This window comes from Bactrocera dorsalis, chromosome 4 (assembly GCF_023373825.1).
Source record: "Bactrocera dorsalis isolate Fly_Bdor chromosome 4, ASM2337382v1, whole genome shotgun sequence".
Lineage (NCBI taxonomy): Eukaryota > Metazoa > Arthropoda > Insecta > Diptera > Tephritidae > Bactrocera > Bactrocera dorsalis.
The window spans coordinates 73,063,975-73,084,395 of NC_064306.1; the positions used below are offsets into that span (position 1 = coordinate 73,063,975).

At 39.1% G+C, this 20,421-nt stretch overlaps 2 protein-coding genes across 4 annotated transcripts in view; one reads left to right on the forward strand and one right to left on the reverse strand.

Moving 5' to 3' along the window:
- Positions 1 to 1,937, forward strand: part of LOC105232948 (uncharacterized) — a 3,207-nt gene extending 1,270 nt beyond the window's left edge. The window contains exons 4-6 of one of the 3 annotated variants that reach the window (XM_011214859.4): positions 1 to 824; positions 1,360 to 1,464; positions 1,525 to 1,937. In XM_011214859.4, the coding sequence (XP_011213161.2) occupies positions 1 to 824; positions 1,360 to 1,464; positions 1,525 to 1,820 (1,225 nt within the window). In that variant the 3' untranslated portion in view covers positions 1,821 to 1,937. Of the gene's footprint in view, positions 825 to 1,359 lie in introns of all 3 variants that reach the window. The other 2 variants (XM_011214857.4, XM_011214858.4) reach the window with 2 other exon arrangements.
- LOC105232949 (uncharacterized) overlaps positions 1 to 20,421 on the reverse strand; it is a 44,778-nt gene that overhangs the window by 12,477 nt on the left and 11,880 nt on the right. Inside the window, exons 3-4 of the mRNA XM_019992731.3 lie at positions 3,583 to 4,157; positions 1,974 to 3,071 (exon numbers count right to left, since the gene is read on the reverse strand). Coding sequence (XP_019848290.2) covers positions 1,974 to 2,594 — 621 coding nt within the window. The 5' untranslated portion in view covers positions 2,595 to 3,071; positions 3,583 to 4,157. The remainder of the gene's footprint in view (positions 1 to 1,973; positions 3,072 to 3,582; positions 4,158 to 20,421) is intronic.

Here is a 20,421-nt window from a genome sequence, read left to right on the forward strand (position 1 = left end):
CGAAAGCCCCGCAGAAGTACTCATCATTGACAATGCCTTCCAACCGATGATGGGCATGCCACATGGCATAAACTCTTATGCGTTGCATCAACCAAACTTACGAAATGTCGGCAGTAGCCTCAAGCACTTGGCCGAGATTAGCAAGGAATCCAAGTTAAACAATCAGCATAGTCCAAAACTAACTTCTTACACCTCCGACGTTATGGCCATTAAGCATAGCAACGATAACGGAATTAGTGAGTTGAATGGAAACAAAGAAGTTGCAGTGGTCAAGAACAACAAGCGCAGTGATAACAATGATGATGACAGCAGAGGCGAGTACAAAACGGTCGACAGCCACAAGCGGAACAATGACCATGTGACGCTCACAATTGGAGCGCACAATGAAGAAGCAAAGCACAATAGCATTAACAACAACAACAACCATATTAAGAGTAACAATGATGAGCTTATCGCCGGCAAAAGTCATTCCACCAATACTCTACAACAACACAGTCAACAATTGCAGCCGCAAAAACTAGAAGAACAACCGTTGGAAAGCAAGGATTCATTTCCTTCGTTATTATCGCATTCGCAGAAGTCGGTCGATGGCATAGGAGTGACGAACAAATTGCAGGAGGAATCAGAGGGACTACAACAACGAAAGAAGCACGAAAACGACAAATCAGCGGAGGTTGGAAACACACACAACGTACAGCAAGCGACCGCATTGGCAACGCCACACCAACAGCAAGTGCAATTCGTTAAACATTCCAACGGAAAAATGCTGCCGATGGAAAGCTTTCTCAAGTTCGCAAATATGATGCTTTATAAAATGGGAGCCGGTAAGGAAACTTAAACCAATGTCGTTGTAGTTCCTTTCATGGACAATTAAGTATCACCCTGTAACACAATAATTGGCAGAACAATGTGAGCTCTTTCCTATTTTCATGCCTTAAACAATATTTCAGAAGCTGGTTAGGTCAAAATATTTCTCATGAACTTAAGTATTGACCAGTTTTTAATCGGCAATATATAAGTACCTAAAAGGAATTGCAATAAACAATTTACCTAGGGATAGAAGCATCAGTCAAAGTCAGGGGGCTCCTTAAGCTCTAATTCACGTATGATCAGGAGGAAACGAAAGAGATTTCATTTTTATAAGGTTACCTTATGAAAGTGATCTTAAGACGTGCGCATGAAAATACAAAACCGAAAAAGTCTGTGTTTAAAATTATATAACATCAACTCTTAATTTCTCTTAATTTTCTTATGTAGAATTAATTATCAGAAACTACTTATAAGCAATAGGTTTGCTCTAAATTCTCAGGGATGCTTAATTTATGTTTATTAAAACCATCTCGACTCAATTATTTCCAGATGGTATTCCAATGCATGCGCAGGGTGCTCAACTGGCTGTAAGCGGCAATCCAACAACATCTGTCATAAGCATTGGTCCAATTGTGGATGGTGCTGAAGAGGCAGGTACTATGGATTACCTGTACAACCCATTCGAACCCCAACTAAACTTTTTACGCAACCCAGGATCGTTCGTCGCTCCACCTACCCTAATGGGAGGCTCTACCAATACGGCTTTAGTTTCGCGTCCCTACTTGCTGCCCCCATACAGCTTAGCGAGTTCTAACCAACCTATCAACTTTATCGAGAACGCTTTAGACCTACTGTTAAATGCCGAAGATGAAGGAAATGACGAAATGGAATTAGTTTGCCCCATACATCACCCGAAAAAGAAGTCCAGCGATGGCAATGTAGATGGAAAGGACAAGGATGGCGTTATCCAAGTATGTTCGTGCCGCTTCTTCAAAAAGAACAAGAACTAACGCTGCTCACATAAATGCACTTCTGATGTGAATATATTTTATACGAGGCTATCGTTTAGATCCTCAACATTCAATTCGATGCAATAAATATATTTGTTCTTTATATTTAAAATGCCATATACAGTTATCATTACAATAATGTTCTCCACTCACCTTATCGAAAGCCATGGGTCGCGCCAACTTCTCGATGGTTTGTTGCTGCCCACCAACCGAAGTGCTGCTACTGCTGCTGGCCGAGATACCGCCAAACAGGGACGAGGTTGCCGACGAGTTATGCGCACCGTACGTCTGTGGCTGATGGTGTGGCAGATGATGCATCTGATGCGTGGGATGGGGTGGATGATGATGAGGCGGGTGCTGATGATGTGGCGTGTGCTGCACACCCACCGCGCTTCCGCTGAACGCGGTGGCCGCCTGCGTAGTGCCCGATATCGCTATGGCTGCAGACGCCAGTGCGGGGCTGGTACTTGTAGCCGTCGCCGTGCTACTGTTGCCCGCAGCGATTACACTAACAACGTTACTCGCGGACGCAAGCACAAGTGCATTGGTGGTGCGGATCGATGTGGTAGATGAGGCAGCGGCATTCTCAGTAGAGGCATCTGCAGCCGGCGTTGTGGCAATAGTTGAGGACACGACCTGGTCCTTGGAGTAAAGATTCAGTGCTAGGGTCGGCTTGACTTGCGGTACCAACGGTACCAGTTGTTGCTCCTGCTGCTGGGGGCGCAGCACTAGTTGTCTGTCTCGGTCCGGCGGTAACCCGCCAGGAGGCTCCATGGCCAATGCACAAATGAACAATTGTGCCCTGATTGACACAATTCGCACCTAAACGTCAGCTGCGTTGGGGAATTTATTTTGTTCAATTTTATGCGTAAACGCCAGGTTTGCGGCGTCTCTGTGGCTGTAGCAACACTATGGCCGAACTAGACGACAAAGTGCGAGCAACGTTGGTGGTATTAAATGATTTAAGTTCAGTGGTTTGCGCTCAAGTAGAGTCAAATTGATACAGTCGGATTGATTTAAGTCAAGACGAGACGCGGTAAGGTGGCGAATCAATTTGAGACAAAAATTAAATTGAATTCGCGCAAGATAAGAGAATAGTTAGGTTAGTTATGCTTTTCTATATTTATGTTTATTTGTTTCTTATTCTTTATACTTTTGTGGAATTTTCTTCACTTCTTTTGATTTCGGCGTTTAATTCATCGGATTCGCTTTAGCCGTATTCCATCATATCTTTGTGTATAAAAATATTTGCTGCAATTAACAAAGCACAAGAGTTAATAATTAGTCGAATAGTTGAAATAAAAAATAACAGTTAATAACTATCTCTATCCAAGACTATGAAGGAGTAATTAAAGTGCAATCAGTAGAGCTTTGCTTGTTGTCATTTTGACAAGTTCAATGGTCCCTTTTTGAATGATGCTCTCATTTCATTTTATGCAAAAAACTATAACATTTATAGAGATTAGATAAACCTTTCTCATTTTCCAGAAAGCAAAGCAAAAAAGTATCTCCTTATTTACTAAATTTGTACGCAATGAACTACCAAAATATGAGGTTATGTCAATGGCACCACCTTCTTCATTCCATCTTCTCAAGGCGAACTATTACAAGGTGAAAACAGCAGCACAAAAACAATTGCACAACAAACTAACAAATTTGCAAATCAGAATCAAGAAGGAATGAAAAAATAAAATCATCAATTCTTTCCCTTGTATGAGTTCGCCTTCTCTCCCACATCTTCATTAGCGGCTATCGTACTTACAATGTTTCATTATCTTAGGTTTTTATTCCGTTTGTTCTCCTAAAACAGCATTTGTCGTTGTACCCGTTTTCTGTTATTGTTTTTCCTTAGTTTCTATTTCACCTGCTTCTACTTCGGGCGACTTGATGCCGTCGCTATTGGCAGCAGGGAGGTTATGTTATATTCGCCTGCTTCTGCGAAAAAAGCTAGTGTTGAATCTGATGGCACATTCGCGGCTGTAACGTCGTGGCCCCACAGCGTCGCTTGTGACTCCACCTACGGTGCTATAGGGACGAGCTGCGGCGTAGCCTTTGGCGGCGTCAAATATGCCTACTCCTCGGGTATAAAAAATGGGCCAATGGCGGATTCTGGAAATGTTTGGTCTTTCTCGTATTCTATTTGGAGTTGTTGGTGTTTTTTCTGAAGCTGCAGCCGTAAAAGCCACTGTTGTTGCTGACGTTGGCGCTTCTGCTTCGGTAGCTGCTGCCGCTTTATCTGCAGCCTCAATAATGGGTGCGAGTGTTGTTTTGGTACTGAAGAGCGCCCACTTAAGGCCGCAATCCATTGCGTCATCACAATGACATCAATTGCAAAACCTACAACGAATTGGACAAAAATACATATTATTAGTAATTGTAGGTTATGTAATTTTACATGTAATATATGTAGATTAGAGCAGAAATCCTTTACAGTGAAACAAATTCGTATTGGTTGAAGCTAATTGGAAAGGATAGATCAAATAACAAAATGAAATCAAAAACTATTTACTGAGGATCTGGGGTTGAGAAGGGTTAAAAACCGTTTAGCTCGACTTCCTGCAAAACTACGAGGTCTATTTAAAAACGTAAAATGATAAAGTTTTTATTAACTCCTTCTGAAACATTTTGAATGGTCCGATGTCCAGGACTAAACATTAAAACTTTCATGTTAAAGATCAACGAATTTTAGACCCCCTTTATTGTTACAAAAAGATACACAAATAAGAAAAAATGAGTTCAAGTGCAGGGTTTGTTCGGAAAGTATTACGACTGAGTCGATTTAAAACAATATATTTAACCAATCGTTACAATTCTTTAAAAGCTTTTAAATTATAGTAGGCTACTTATGCGTCGATGCAGCGCTGCCAGCGCTATCTCCAAGTATTGAAGGCGTCACGTAAGGCATTCCCCGGAATAGCCTTGAGAGCCGAGGTGCATGCTGGTTGGATCCCCTCTGCCGTCTCATAATGCTTGCTTTTCATCGGCCTGGTCCTGGTGCCACCACAATACACCACTTCTTACTAAAACAACATCTGGGTAATTCTGCTTGATTATATCAAACGTCTCTGTCGCAGATTTACCGAGTTTCACACAGAATTTTGGAGTACTTCTTCTCTAACAAAAGGTGAACTTTCGGCTTGCGCCACTCAGAGAAACACGTCGCGCGAAAGTGTTAGTTCTGACTATCCGGGTGCTCGGAGACAACTCACCAGCCGCTCGTTCGTTGCAGTCGTGGCGGCAGAAAATCATTCCTAATACTTTCCGGACAAACCCTGTACGGAAAGTTTCAGCCCAATATCCACCTCCCTCCCAAAGAATTAGCATCAACCATCTCCACAGTAGCGATGTCGACGGTCAACCCACACATGTTCACCAGAAAATCAGACTTTCCGGATTACTCGCGTTTAATTCCTGATTCTTCCATATTCATAGCTCCACTCAGTGCACAATGAATAATGATGACAGCAAAAAGTCACATCGTTTCTTACACATGACGCATACTCGTAAAGCAGGGCACACAAAAGTATACACGCTTACGAACTGGTCAAGTATTGTTTTTCGCTTACTGCTGCCTGCTGAAATCTTCGGTCATTTTCCCCCCTGGAGAGATACTAAAAGGCATATTAGTGGCTGCTTTTTACTGCCAAAGCAAAAATGAAGCACATGCACCTGCTTACAACACACAATTCTGGTCAGCGCTTTGGCCCACTTTTGTAGGCCTTTCATTTGGCTCATTCATGCTTAAGTTGCCCCCACGCGACTGTCGGCTGAGTGGCTCGACATTCGACTGGCTCAATAACCATGTGTTATTGGTTGTTGTTGTCTTTTTCCATTGGTACTCAACGGAAGTCTAATTAATTCTGCAGGAAGCACAGTTAATATGGTAATTTCCGGTTATTTGTACCTGCACACATGTATCTACACCAAGGGGCTAAGTGAATGGCAGCCGTGTGTCTGTGTTCGCACATATGAAAGTGTGAACGTTAAGTACCCAAAGTGGTCATGGACATGTATATACATTCACATACAAGTATAGCAATGCAACTCATTATGGTAATCCGGATATTGGCAATTTTCAGTATTAACGAAGCACCCTTTCTCGCCAGAATAAAAATTTTGATTTATTGCGAACTCCTAAAAGTAGGCTTTAGTTTATTATTTTGGTGATTTTTTGTCCGTGTTTTATTGCAGAAATATCTTCAAAAAAATTAAAATTTGTTAGAATTAAATATGTTCATTCCATAGAAATGTGAAGTATTACCAGCCGCGTTTGGGCAAGATTATCTATCGACTCCCCCAATTCTTGATAGCTGGTCACATTCTGTCACTCCTTTCGATATCTAGCTTAACACTTCAAGATCATCCTGACTATCAGAGTGTTGAATTATTCGTTTTAATGGAAAGTATCATTATTTTTTATACCAAACTATTTTGACGTAACCTTTTCAGGAACTAAACTCTGTTCAAATACTTTTATTATGTATACATTCGTAAAAAGTAGCAAGTAGTAGTTTTCCAACAGCACTGTAAGCTACATTTGTCTTAACTGTAATTTTTTCTTGATATCCTTCGTCCTTTGAGTTTGGGTATTTTTTGCCAATACCTAAATATTCTAATCAAGCAAATGCACCCAAAACAATATTAAGTATAGGAAAAGTTCTGTATTCTTGGGTCAATAGCAATAACAACGGCAGCAGCCACAAAAGACAAGGCAACATAGCTGTAAACAACTATCGATTGTTGTACAAAGTTTTCACAACACAACGGCGCTGTTCGCAAGCCAACAAATCGAGACACCTTTAAGGGCTTCGGTGCTTGAGGGATAATGGAGTGGCAACAACTTCGGTCAGGGCGGAACATTTACTTATTAACATTAAGGGTAAGGTCGTTGGTAAGTTTAACTGAAGTGACAATCTCTGCTATTTTCCCACCACTCATTCATGTTCCCCATGCGACCTTTCTAACTTTCTTTCTCTCTGCCCTATCTTTTTGAAACAAAAGTTTCACTTATAATTTGTTCGCCAGCGTGTGAATTGCGAGATTATTCGGGTTCAAGTTCTTTAAGATAAAATGACAAGTATGTCAGAAGTGCGCCCACATGTATGTGGGATGTGTGCATGTGGCTACACTTACAAGTATACTTACGCGCATATAAGAGAGGTTAAGCAGTAGCGCGCGCTCGGAATCTGCCATTTCATGCAACAAAGGGCACTATTTGTTACATGTCAGAAAAGGCTGCGCAGCACGAGACGATGAAGAAGAACGAAAGTGCTATTAGTTTAGTTTTGGAAATAAGAAAACTACTTTTGAATTACTGAGGCTTAAGGAATTTGTTCGAATAGCTTTCGATGAATTTTGCAAACTCTACTTTGTGCGCAATAGAAATCTAATTTTTGCTTTGAAAAAAAAGTAAGACAAACGATGGTTTATATTTCAGAAAAAATTAATAATCAATCCAAAATATTTCTATTCTACAAGTGGCCAACGAAACCAAGATTAAAGTGCCACCATTTTATGGAATTTAGCGTTATTTTCTTGCAATCTTTATTGAATTGCAAAATCCTAATGGCGTGAAAAGTTTGTGTCGCTACTTCCCCATCCTTTGTCAGCACTTTCCCTTTTGTGCGCTGTCACACTAAGTTTTCGTGATAAGTTTTATGGCATGCTGAAATTTTAGCACTTCATACCAACGCATGAAGCTTGCCCCTCCAATTTGGGTTACATAGAGACAAGTTTAAGTTGTTCCGGCGCGTTTTAGATGCAGCGAAAGAAGGCGAATGCGCGGCAATTAACAAGATGATGATTCGCACGAAGGATGGAGGAATAAAAACTTCTGTCCTTCGAAATTTGTCTTTTTCTCCTCTGCTTCCGGTCACAATAAAAGTGAACAGGGTGATCAATTTCATTGCACTCTAATTCGAAACATTAAGGCATGTGAGCAAAAATTCGGTCTAAATTTCCCATTGTTTATTATTTATTTCTTGGACTCTCTCTTAGACTCTCAAAGCAAGCATTCAATATTTGTTTCGTGGCCGACTTGCAGAAGAGGAACATATTATTAAATAATATTAAATAATAACGGAATAAATTATAGGTTTTGTAGGTTTGAAAAGAGAAACAAAACAATTTCCGAATTTTCATTAAAAAAATTTAGAGAAGAGTATCACAAAACGGGTTCTGTATGTCGACATTGGCAAAATTTGAAGCTTTTTCATTTACGCTTAATTGATTTGGCTTACGCTTTGAACATTTGCTTTAACAAATATGATTTTATATAATTTTGAAATATTTCATTTTCCGCGTCATACCCAACGGTATTTATGCAACCAGCTTCCGAGCAAAAACAATTTCCAACAAAGTTTGCATGTTGACAGTAAAAAACTACCAAAATTAAATTATTTAGAAATTAAGTACACACACATGCATATATTTAAGCGAATACCAGGGATGAGTTGGCTTTGCCACACGTACTTCCGCTTTCCGGCTCCCCTTTTGGTGGTCTCCAAAATTTCTGTTTGTCTGCAGTATATTGTTTTTGTATCATTACATAACGTCGATACTTTGCAATGTGCCCGAAGGTGTGGGTATGAAAATGCTGTGTATTCAGCAAGCAGTTAGCAAAAGTTATCAAAGTTCATTAATTTTTAATGAATTGCATGTCACACGAATTAGGATAATTTTCAAAACAACGTACATATATATTAATATCTATTATATGAAAATGAATAAATTCCCCTGCAATCGTCGAACTAATTTGATGCTGAATTTCTAGTTCTATAAACGTAGACTCTATGCCCTGCAGGATGGAGGCGACAGATTTCACAAGCACAATCATTAGTTTTCAGCTGTTCATCAGCACATTCACTGCAATTTCAAAGTAAATGGGAAAGCCTAAAGTTAGATAAGAATAAACTTTCGATATTGTAGCCGTTTTGAAGTATCGTTATTCCGACCGAGTGAAAAAGCGTATACTAATTTTTCATTAACAATGCCCAATATTCTCTCATATTTAGAAAAAATATTTTAGTTTGCCGAAATTTAGTATTTTTACTCTTGCAAGATTTTGATAGATCAGCTTATATGCCAGCTGTTATGGTTCAATTAGTAGTTCCTTTGGAAGAAAACTACGTGTGAAAAATTTCAGATGGATATCTCGCATGTTTGGAAAATTGAAGGACTAGTTTGTGTAACTCATACTACTACTCCATCTTAAATGCACCTCAACGCCTTGGTAGTCGAAAAAGGGTTTTCGTATTTCTAAACAAACTTCAACTTATTTTTTTATATTTATACTATAATGTCCGCTAGAGACCTTATTCCACATATATACGACTGTATTAACATTAAAATACGAAAAGACTTTTTCGACCACTCAATATATAGTTAGTTTTAGGTACATTATGATTTTATTGAACAGAACAATCATAAGTTCTCTACAAAGAATAAGGCGGTTATAGCCGAGTTAACAACAACGCGCCAGTTGCTTCTTCTTTTCGCAATTTGACGCCAATTCGAGATACCAAGTGCAGCCAGGTCCTTCTCCACCTGATCTCTGCAAAGGAGTAGAGGTCTTCTCCTTCCTCTGCTTCGCGCAAAGGACCATAAATGTTTCGCAGAACTTTTCTCGCAATATACTCGTAGAAAGAATAATAGTGCTTTGTTTTTGTTCGTCGAGAGGGGACTTTACTTCTCAATTGCCTACTTAGTCCGAAGTAGCACCTGTTGGCAGGAGATATTCTGAGTTTGATTTCGAGGCTGACGTTGTTGTTGGTATTGATGCGGATTCCAAAATAGACGAGATTATCTACAACTTCGAAGTTATGACTGTCAACAGTGACGTGGGTGCCTATTCACGAGTGCGACGACTGTTTGTTTGATGACAGGAGATATTCCGTCTTGCCCTCGTTCACCACCAGATCCATTTGCTTCGCTACCTTATCCATTCTGGAGAAAGTAGAACTAACGGTGCGATTGTTAAGGCCAATAATATCAATATCATCTGCATACGCCAGCAGCTGTACACTCTTAAAGAAGATTGTACCTTCTCGATTTAGTTCTGCTCGAATTATTTTCTGCAGAAGTAAGTTAAAGAAGTCACACAATTTTATTCAACATTGTTCAAAGAATTTATTTTCTTCCGAGGCGATGTAATACTGAATTTACATTCTTGACTTCCCAGCATGAAAGAACTGGCACTAATTAAAAGCAAAATACACCATCGACACCGTTCACTTAGGGATGTTCAATATCTAAATTGAAAGCCTCAAATTGAAATCATAAAAATTCTCATACGAATTGCTGCGATTGTTGGTGGAATAGGGAGCGTTGCTTTGCTTTCATTGAATTTATTCATTAGATTTGTCCACGAAAAGCATAAAAGTTGAATAGACTAAATGTCACCATAAAACTAACAGAATCACGAAGCCGCAAGTAAGAAAGCACCAATAGTAAAAGGAAGCCGAAGTGAGAGCGGGTGTAAAGCGAGAGCGCAAGTCGACAGAGACACGTTCAACGCATAAAATTGCCTACTCAAGTCAACAGGATAGGCAAGTTTTATTGTCAAAGCCGGTCGGTGTGAGTGGGGATTCATACAAGTGACCGCACATGGCTGCCAAATGCTGCTTTTCGTTAGCTCTATTGTTCCGAAAACGCCCGCATTCGCCGCATTCGTGCTGGAGTCATTCGAATGGAAAATGCTTTTCAATTCTTCAGTAAAAATACAAAATTTTCCTAAGCAATTTCTTCACGCTTTTAGACGGCTCCTGCCATATCTCCAAGTACATTTAGTAGAGTTTGCTTATGTTGTACTGAATTTTAGTATTTTTTTTATACTCTTGCAACATGTTGCTAAAGAGTATTATAGTTGCACGGAAAATAATCTATTAAACCACTTGAGCTAAAGCAACCAAATTCAACTAACACAAATATTATGAGAAATCCTACCGACAGTGTGGAAATGGACAAAACCGGATGATAACCCTGCTCACTCCCCATATAACTGAGCTGGGATTTCAACCAAATTTGGTATGTCTCAGACTCCCGACATTTTTATGTTACAGTGTAATATATCAAGATAAAATTTTGCACGAATAGTGCCTTTGAGATATGCCACCTTATGACTCAAAATTGCCCTAATCGAACCAAAGCTGTTCCAGTTTGTAAGTCCAGAATATGTGGACCCGGTGCTTTGGTTGACTTTTTAACGAAAATATTGGTCAGTGTGTTAGATTTATAACTGAAATTCAGAGTGAATCCTTTCCTGACTACAAATGGGTTGAATAAGGTCAATACTTCCTTTAACACCCATATACCTAATATAAAGATTTTCTTCCCTTCGGGTCACTTAATACTGCATATATTGGCTAACATATTCGTTTACTTAATAAAATTTAGACAGTGAGTTTTTCATATAACTGTGAATATTTGTGTTTAGACTGAATGAAATCGGGTAAAAACTCGCCCTAGACCCCATATAACTTACAGGTTTTATGTACCTACTCTCTAAGGTACTACTTTGACTTTAAGTCTGCAAGTAGCAAGAGTATGAAAAGTCTGGTTATACCCGAATTTAGCTCTTCCTTACTGGATTTTTGAAATTCATCGATGACCATCTGTGGGCACTATTAGATAAATTGCATGAACGTCGTCGATTGCTGGAGACTGCGGTGCCATGGTAGGGCAAAAGGACGTGTCCGTTTGTATGATTTGTTGCATGCACCATCACTTGCCACATCGGCAGCCTCTTAGCACTGGACATTTTGCTTCCGTCAGCATACCGCCCTCAACGTGAATGGCTTACTGCAACCTTCGAACATCGCCTTGATGCGAACGGAACGTCGGCAATACGAATAGCAAAAATGTGAGAGCTCAAGCATGCCTACATATCTGGCGATAGATGTAAGTGGTGTACATTTATATGTTATGTACTGCCGGCTGCAAGTGGAGCGAGAATTTCCAATTGAAAAATCGAATGTTTCTAACAGAGTATTTCATAGCATCGGAACTGAAACAAATAAAATCCATAACATTCAGACAAGTACGATAAGGAACGCAGTCGTTGGCAAGTGTGGGCGGATATATAAAAAGTTCATAAGGAAAGTAATGAAGTAAGTGAAAAAAGACAGCCACCGGGTGAATATCATTACATTGAGCACATGGGTCTGTGGAGGGTAGGGAAGGATCTAAATTTATTTTAAGTGTAAGAGGAAGCTTCTTACTCCTTCTTATATTATATAATACTATAAAGTTAACCAGAAGGACGAATATTACCGTGTTGAGTACTTTTCCAAGTTATCTCTCTTTTCATAGATCGGCGATTTTTAAGGAGGGCGCCTAACAAGAAAAACTCACCAAATTAAAGCGAAACAAAAATAGTGTTCAAGATTTTAGAACAAAAGTCTCCAAATGAGGAAACTGGAAATAAATTAAAAGTATTCCATTTTTTATGAAATTTCGGAGTCCTGCTTACCGTAACTCTAGTCTTAGATATCCTGCGTCTCAATCTTTTCAGGGACTTCAGAAATTGTGAAAAATTATCAGTATTAAATTCCGTGAGCAATTTAAAGCAAACAGTAGTACTTGACACAAATATATCTCCTAGTTTACTTATGTAATGCATGCACCAAGCTTCACTTCATGCAAATACGTAGTCATTCTTACCACACACAACCAAATATCGTCATGAAAGTAATGCAGTGAGCCAAATAATTTGGTGAAAACAAGAAGAAAATTCCGTTCTGAAAAATCAATAAGGATCACTGAGGATTTCAGGCGTTTAAGGAGTATTTATGTAAGTGCAGCTGCCAACTAACTACCCGCGCTAACGACCGTCGGATTGCCCCGACAGCAGCTGCAAATGAGGTGCTGTGCAGCTACACCCCCGCAAGTCCAAACCAATCGAAGGAACGTTCAGAGTACAATAGCAGCAACAACAATCTAAAGTTTACTTTGATGTTTGACACTCAAAATTCCACCGGCACTCGCAAGTTCAGTTGACGTCGCCAAAGGATTACGCGGGTGTTGCATTCTGCGAAGAGACCGTCAGTTGGAATAACTTGGCGCGCAATGTAAACTTGCATACACACCCTGCGGGAAAATCTTAGACAGTTGGACGAATTTTAAGACGACAGCGTTGGGTGCCACTATCTTAACGACTCAGGGCAACTAAACAAAACCTCCACACTCACACTGGAAGAGTGCGATCTCGTGGAATAAACTACGATTTCAGTTTGTCATGGGCGCAGTTTCGAATCTCGATGAGAGAAATTAGTGTTCATTAGCAACAAGGACTCTAATGCTTGTACATTTTGTGTGTGTATAAAATGGAAATAATTTATGTATTTTAGATTTTTTTTCATGTTGTTCAATTATCCGCTAAAATTACGGTCTCTTCCTGCTGGGCATGTGAAATTTATCAAAACGCATACATGATGGCTCTCTTTCTACATACATTCAAGCGACATATTTATTTTTATGTGCTTGAAAACTGAAAGGAATTTAAGTGCTCTGTGCCTTGCAATTTGCGCTTCAAGTGGGAACTTATATAATATATAGACGCCGCTGACTTGTGAATTGGCAATTTCCGATTGGAGCGAGTGCATCAGAGCGCACATACATTTATGTGTGCAAATATATTTATTTTTGCTTGTATGTTGATGTGTATATACAGCGTGTGTGGGCAGATGCTGTACTCTGCCAACAACCCAGCGAGACGCAACCAAAACGGCATCACCAGCGTCATCTTGGCTGCGATTGCGGTTCAGCTGCGGTTCAGCTGTTTTTTTTCTGTTGGGCTCGCCACTGACGTCATTCCAGTGATCTGTTCTCCAGTGTCTGTCAGTGCGTAGTATTCTTTTGTGACATCGTGATTGTCACTCGCCAGTCCGTCCGTGAAAATTTTGATGAAAATGTCAAAAACATTATTTAAGAAGTGAGGAGCTGCTGAATTCGAGGGCTGCTAAACCTAAGACGCGCACGATTAATGAAACATTTTTTAGATATTTGCAAAACTTTATATAAAATCTAAATTGCTATTTGTGCAAAGTGTGAGCCGAATGGGCTCTTAACTGGCGTTAGGTTTACTTAGACAATGGTTAACATTTTATTAAAAAATATATTCATTATGAATCTAAGGAAAGATATAACCTATTTTTTCAATTTTTCCTTGAAATACCTACTTTTGTAAAAAGCCATAAAGTATCTTCATCTTCCGGTTGATATACGGTTTAAAGTCAATTGGTTGCACAAAGGTTATCTTCAGCGAGTCTTAACCGATTTCACAAGTGAAAATTGACTCAGCTGTTGCCACTCATAAGTAGTAGTAGAAATGTGTCATAAAGATTAATGTTATCCCATCATGGCATTGACTATCCATTCTTTCCTTTAGCCATTTAAACTCTTGTTCTTTCTGTCAACAAAGCAAATGATAATTTGGAAAGCTCGTGTTGAACTAAGCGATAATAAAATCGAAATGAAATTTCGTAGTTAATTTTCAATTTTTCTTTTCTGAACCCCTCCATGTTCTATAGCATACAGAGCACATTTTTCTTTCCGCTATCTCCACCGCCCCACTTGCATCAAGCGCTGCCAACCAAACCAGCCACAACAAAGCCAACCAACATTTACGAAGAGAGAATGTATACGCAGAACTCCGAGCGATGCAGCTAAAAATAACCCATTCCCAGGTATTAAATCGGAATTTGCATGAATATACGCGAAGATAATTACTTTATTCGCTCTCGGAAGACAGTAACTACGTAAAAGCACACGAATTATCTATGAAAGCATGACTGATGCGGCGTGACTAGACTTTTGAATCGGCTTTGGCTTACACAGAACTAACGAGTTCGGCTTGGATAAATACCGTGCTAAGATTTTTGGAGGCATATGAAGACGGGGAATAATTAAGATTGTAAGAACCTGGCGGGCAGGGAAATATCTAACGTAGATAATTAAAAAGACATTGTAACTTATCGGACCTTAAGGTATTTAAACCAGTAGATATTTGAGTTGCAGGATCTGGATCAATAAAGAGAAGAAGGAGAGAGGGTCGAATAGAATGAAAACTAAATTATTCCTGGGAATATAAATTGAATTGGATAGATAAAAATTAATTAACTTGACTTACTGGGGGCTTTGTATATGTTTCTTAATTTAATAATAACTGGGATTGTGTTCATTGGGGTTATTATGTTGTATATCCGCTTTAAGCTGGAATGAAACTGATAAAATTTTTACCGAAATCCGGTAATTGCTATGCTTTATTTACTTCAAAAACTATCGGCTAACTGTTTGAGCTACTGGTTTATACTAACTAGTTTTAAAGTAATCTATAGCTAGTTGGTTTTGCCGCAAACTATCGGGTATCCCTATCTACATGGCACAATACTAAATCTCTATGGCGTCGCGTGGTTACATAAAAACAGACAGAACAAAAATACATTCACACAACAAGCTGGGACGCAGAGCATTAGCGTGACGATAACAAGGCACCCGCTACTCGCTTCTGCCGCACGTAGAATTAGTGATGGGCGAAAGGGGATTGTAGGAGGGCTGTGGATGCTGTGTTCAGTTTGTTAGTCTAAAGGTGCGCTCTTGAAACATTTTTATTAAAATTTGTAGAATGTCGACAAGATATAAAATGCCACTCAACCTCAGAGGCTCAGTCGGATGCAGCAGCGCCACAGTGTGGGAATGAAAGTGGTGACGAAATGCTCATGAAAGCTAAAATGTAAGAAATGACAAAAATGTTGCAGTGTATGTCTGTAAGTGCCAAAGCGATGACTGCAAACGACCACAGCGCACGAGTGAATGTGTTCATTGAAGCCAGATTTAGTGTGGCTCCAAGTGCACCCAAGCCAGAGACTGTGTGCAACAACGAACAGATACAGATGTGTGCAATGACATTTGTATGCCTTTGGCGTTTGCAGTTACATTTCATTTCGTATTATCGCACGGCACACAACCGAAAGCATCTCTCGGCCAAGCCCAGTGGCAGCATCTGCCACTTGCAGCACCGAAGCCATGACGCGCTCACGCGACACATGTAATTGCAATGGACCCAGCAGCTGCAGGGAGACCGTGTGTCAGCATTTCGAAAGGCGAAGGCGGGGCGCGAGGGCAGCAAAGAATGTCACCAAGCGCCGGTTAATGAAAAGGCCACTTATAAAGCACTTTGCCTCGTATGCCATGCCTGGCCATTGTCACTGCTCGGCGTTGTGTATGCGTGTGTGTGGGTGGGTGTAAGTGAGTGCGCTTAGTTTACCCAGCGCTACGCTCACGCTCACTTATTCACGCATGCAAATGTTATTTCTATGTTTATTCATGTCATTTACAACTTGTAATTACATTAAGTGCACGCACATAATTACATATTTTTACACAGATGCATGAAAACTCAACCAGCCGCCGCTTCCTACATCAGGGCTCACATGTTCACTACACGCAAAAAAGCTTTAAAAGTGCAGAATGTAGGAAAATGTTTGTAGTCGAGTGTAATTCATTATGCAAATAAACATACACACATGTGCCCATTTGCGTTTGTTGCTTTTAAATTTGTTGAAAGCACCAAACACCACTCTTTATTTCAATTACATACAAGCACCCGCGACCAAGGCCTAACAGTTAAAGAGTGAACCACTTCAATGGTTTGTTGGATGGTTGGTTGAATGATGCAGCATAGCGAAGGGAAAAGTAAAAACTTTTTCTGCTGGGCTTAAACATGAAAATGTTCAATTTAATAAACAGAGATCACTCTTTTAATACGTTTGCACCAAAATAATTAAGAACTGGCGCTCTGCTATTGGATGAGTTCTAAGGGCGCTGAAACTAGCGCTGCGAACGCGGTGATTGGACTTAGTCAAACCGCTTTAGAGGAGTGAACATTCGTGAAATGTTTTGTCGAATCTTGATTTTAAAATTAAATATTAAGGCAGCAAATTCGATTATTGAAACATTATGTTACAAAATGTTTATATTTATTAAAGTTATAACATATTAAATCGAAGTTTTTAACACCCAGAATGAAGCGTCGGGGACCCGTCGCTGATAATCGTGACGAGCTTTTTCGGCTTACCCATATTCGTCTCTCTGTCCGTCATTATTATATTCACGAACGAGTCTCTAGTTTTTGCAATATACATATATGGATATGTCCAGATATTTTATTTGCCTGTAATTGGAGGTAATTTGTTGCACTTGTCTGCACGTTATCCGTCTGGGTTTAAACTAACTGCGAAGGATTGATGAATTTTAGTTATGTCAGTATATTGGCTCGGTCAATTTAAATTTTTTAATTACACATGCAACTCGTTAGAGGGTGCTTGCATATTTAAAAACTTAAATTAGCGTGAAACATCTAAGTCAGACGACATGGAGTACTGAAAGGACAGAAAACAACAATCATTCTCATGAATGTATATGTATATGAGTTGCATACCGCTTAAATTAAGCTCAAATTAATTATACACTTGCAACCTGCTGCTACAGAGTATAATAGTTTTGTTCATCTAACGATTATATGTATCACCTAAAACTAAGCGAGATAGATATAGGGTTATACAATATATACATAAATGATAGGGATGACGAGACTACGGATTTCAAGTACATGTGACATTTAATATATCTTGATGAAACTTCTTATGCGCATTCCTTGACAAAAAAAATAGATGGGCGAGGGGAAAGAAAGTGCCACGCCCACAAAACGTCCTTAAAGGAAACCCTATAAATTACAAAGCACTAAAACATGATATAGAACTGTAATTTGGCACAGAGGATTGCACTGGTAAGAGGCATCTGCGGGCTGACATTTTTGAAAAAGTGGGCGTTGTCCCGCTCTCTAATAGGTTTAATGTATATATCTCCTAGACGATCAAAGCTACCATAGCCAAATTCCGTAACTCGAACTCTTGAATTGGCAATAAAAGTCAAGTTTCATAAAAATTTCCTTCCATAACTCCAAGTTTCTCTAACTCGAAGTTTTTTGTGGATTATGATGATTCGAGTTATGGAAGTTCAACTGTATAAATAATTGCTTGGAGTCTGATCCTCTGGTTGACGTTTTGCGCCTTAAAGTATTTCTCTTGTTTTGATTCCTACAAGTTGCAAGAGTATGAAATGTTCAGTTCCACCTGAACTTAGCACTTCCTTGCTTGTTATACCCTGAACAGGGTATATTAAGTTTGTCACGAAGTTTGTAACACCCAGAAGGAAGCGTCAGAGACCCTATGAAGTATATACATATATAAATGATCAGTATGTTGAGCTCAGTCGATTTAGTCATGTCCGTCTGTCTGTATATATACGAACTAGTCCCTCAGTTTTTAAGATATTATTTTGAAATTTGGCAGACGTCAGTTTCTCTTTAAGAAGCTGCTCATTTTTCGGAACTGCCGATATCGGACCACTATAACATATAGCCATACAAACTGAACGATCGAAGTCAAGTTCTTGCATGGAAAACTTTCGCATTTGACGTGGTATCTTCACGAAATTTGGTATAGATTATTTTCTATGGCAAAAATGTAATCTCCGAAGAAATGGTTCAGATCGGCTTATTATAACATATAGCTGCCATACAAACTGAACGATCGGAATCAAGGGCTTGTTGTTTTAATTACGTTTTAAAAAATTGTGCTGCCCCAAAGTTCTGAATTCATAGCACAAATAGCGCCATACATATAATGTTCTCATTTTTCAAATAGTTTAATTAAAATGCTTATATTAGAGTTGAGGAACCTTTTCGGAAGTTATTGGAATTATTCAGATTGCTGCAAGAATATTCACTTTAAATTTTTCGCTTCTTTCGCGCAGCATGATATTCGAGCGGTTGAGAGATAGGTCTGCGTTCCTTGGCGCATAACCAAATGTAAGCCTCTTCTAATGCCAATGTAGATATTTACATGACTACATGACTCATGCATACACATTCCCACATTTCGTTTTATGTGCTCCTTGTAATGTTGTTCGAGTGCGTGACGCACGGCAAGCGGTTGAGACACCGAAACGTCTGCGTCTACAAATAAACAACTTGCTTGGGCATATGTGATGTACTCGTGGTTGGCTGTGCACATACATATGTACCTACAAACACACAAACACACTATTAGTGCATAAACACGTTCATCTGTGCGAAATGGTCTAGGAAAATAACAAATAACAAGTTGGCTATGTACTGAATTAAATTAAAGCAAATAAACAAAATCGTAAAGTGAATTTGCAAAAATGCCCACATAAAATCCTACGAACTCGTAAGTGAAACTCGCACATGTTCATCTATGCTTTTGGTAGAACATGTGGGCTTCCTTTTGCCTCGGCAATTGGCTACATTTACACACAGCCATGCGCGTGTTTTCGTGGAAATTTATTTTATTGAAATCTCTTCAGCATAAATAAAGCTTTTCTCTGTCCAATTTGATTGCTCAGTGTGTAATTGCTCTATCAGCTATTACCTATTACTACTGAAGTCAAAGACAAGGACATTATAGAGACCTTGGTTTCTACAGAAGAAATGAATGAAGTCTTCATTTTTGACAAGTGGTAATGATTAAACCCCTTTACGAAATTTAGGAAACAAACTTACAGTTATGAGATTAAAATATGCTTCTTAATTCATTCACACACTTCATGCATTGCTCGGGGTATACTCCGTAATGAGGAATAGCACTGCAAAATTCTCTCGTTTTAACTTTGACACTATTCTGAGCAATAACTCTACTTACTATTCAGGTACTCTTAGTTGCACTCAAAAAGATTAGTTCTTTAATCATTGAATAGAAAAAGAATTTCATTGAGTAGAGAGTTGTAAAGTTTTAGGATACTATTTCTCACTCTAACGCTGCTCAAAATAGGGACCATTATAGTATGAGAGGAAACTTATTAAAACTTCAGAAACATATAATAAAATTCTTAAAATTTTTCGGCACTTGCTATTTAAATGATGGAAATAGGTAAGCCTCTTCCAACACTCTGATAAAATCTTAAAAAATAGCAGTGATTTATTTTACGTTTTAGTTGCTGAACAAACAGCCCCTACGATTTCTGCGCGAATAAAAATGTTTTTTCAATTATCTTAGAACACGACAGCTCCGCATTTTCATCAATTCCTTTAGCTGCCAATATTTATTCTACCATTTTATAGATTTTCTTCAACCGATGCCTCCATTGGTAAAAAGCTCAGATAACAAAGTAAATATAACGGGTGATCCAAGTAGAGAAACTTTTTTCAATAGTCTTTTTCGAGGTCACGCGTGAGTCGAGTCAAGCTGTCATGTAATTTTTTTCCAGTATTGTTTGTCTTTATTACGAGAATTCCCGTTCTGTAAAGAATGTGTTTCGCGAGCTCCATGCAACTTATGATCAAGATAATCGGCCTGCGTACTATTCGCAGCACCACCACCCATCTTGAGACCCAGCATTCATTATTGGATAATATACGACAGAATAGATCATGTAGATAGTGAATAAAATATAACAGCCGTTGCTAAGAGTGAACATGAAGACTGTGTCGATTCGCCGCCGTTCGCAGCAACTCGGACTCACGTATGAAACGGCTTGGCGCATTTTACAACGAGATCTTAAATTGAAAGCATACCAAATACAG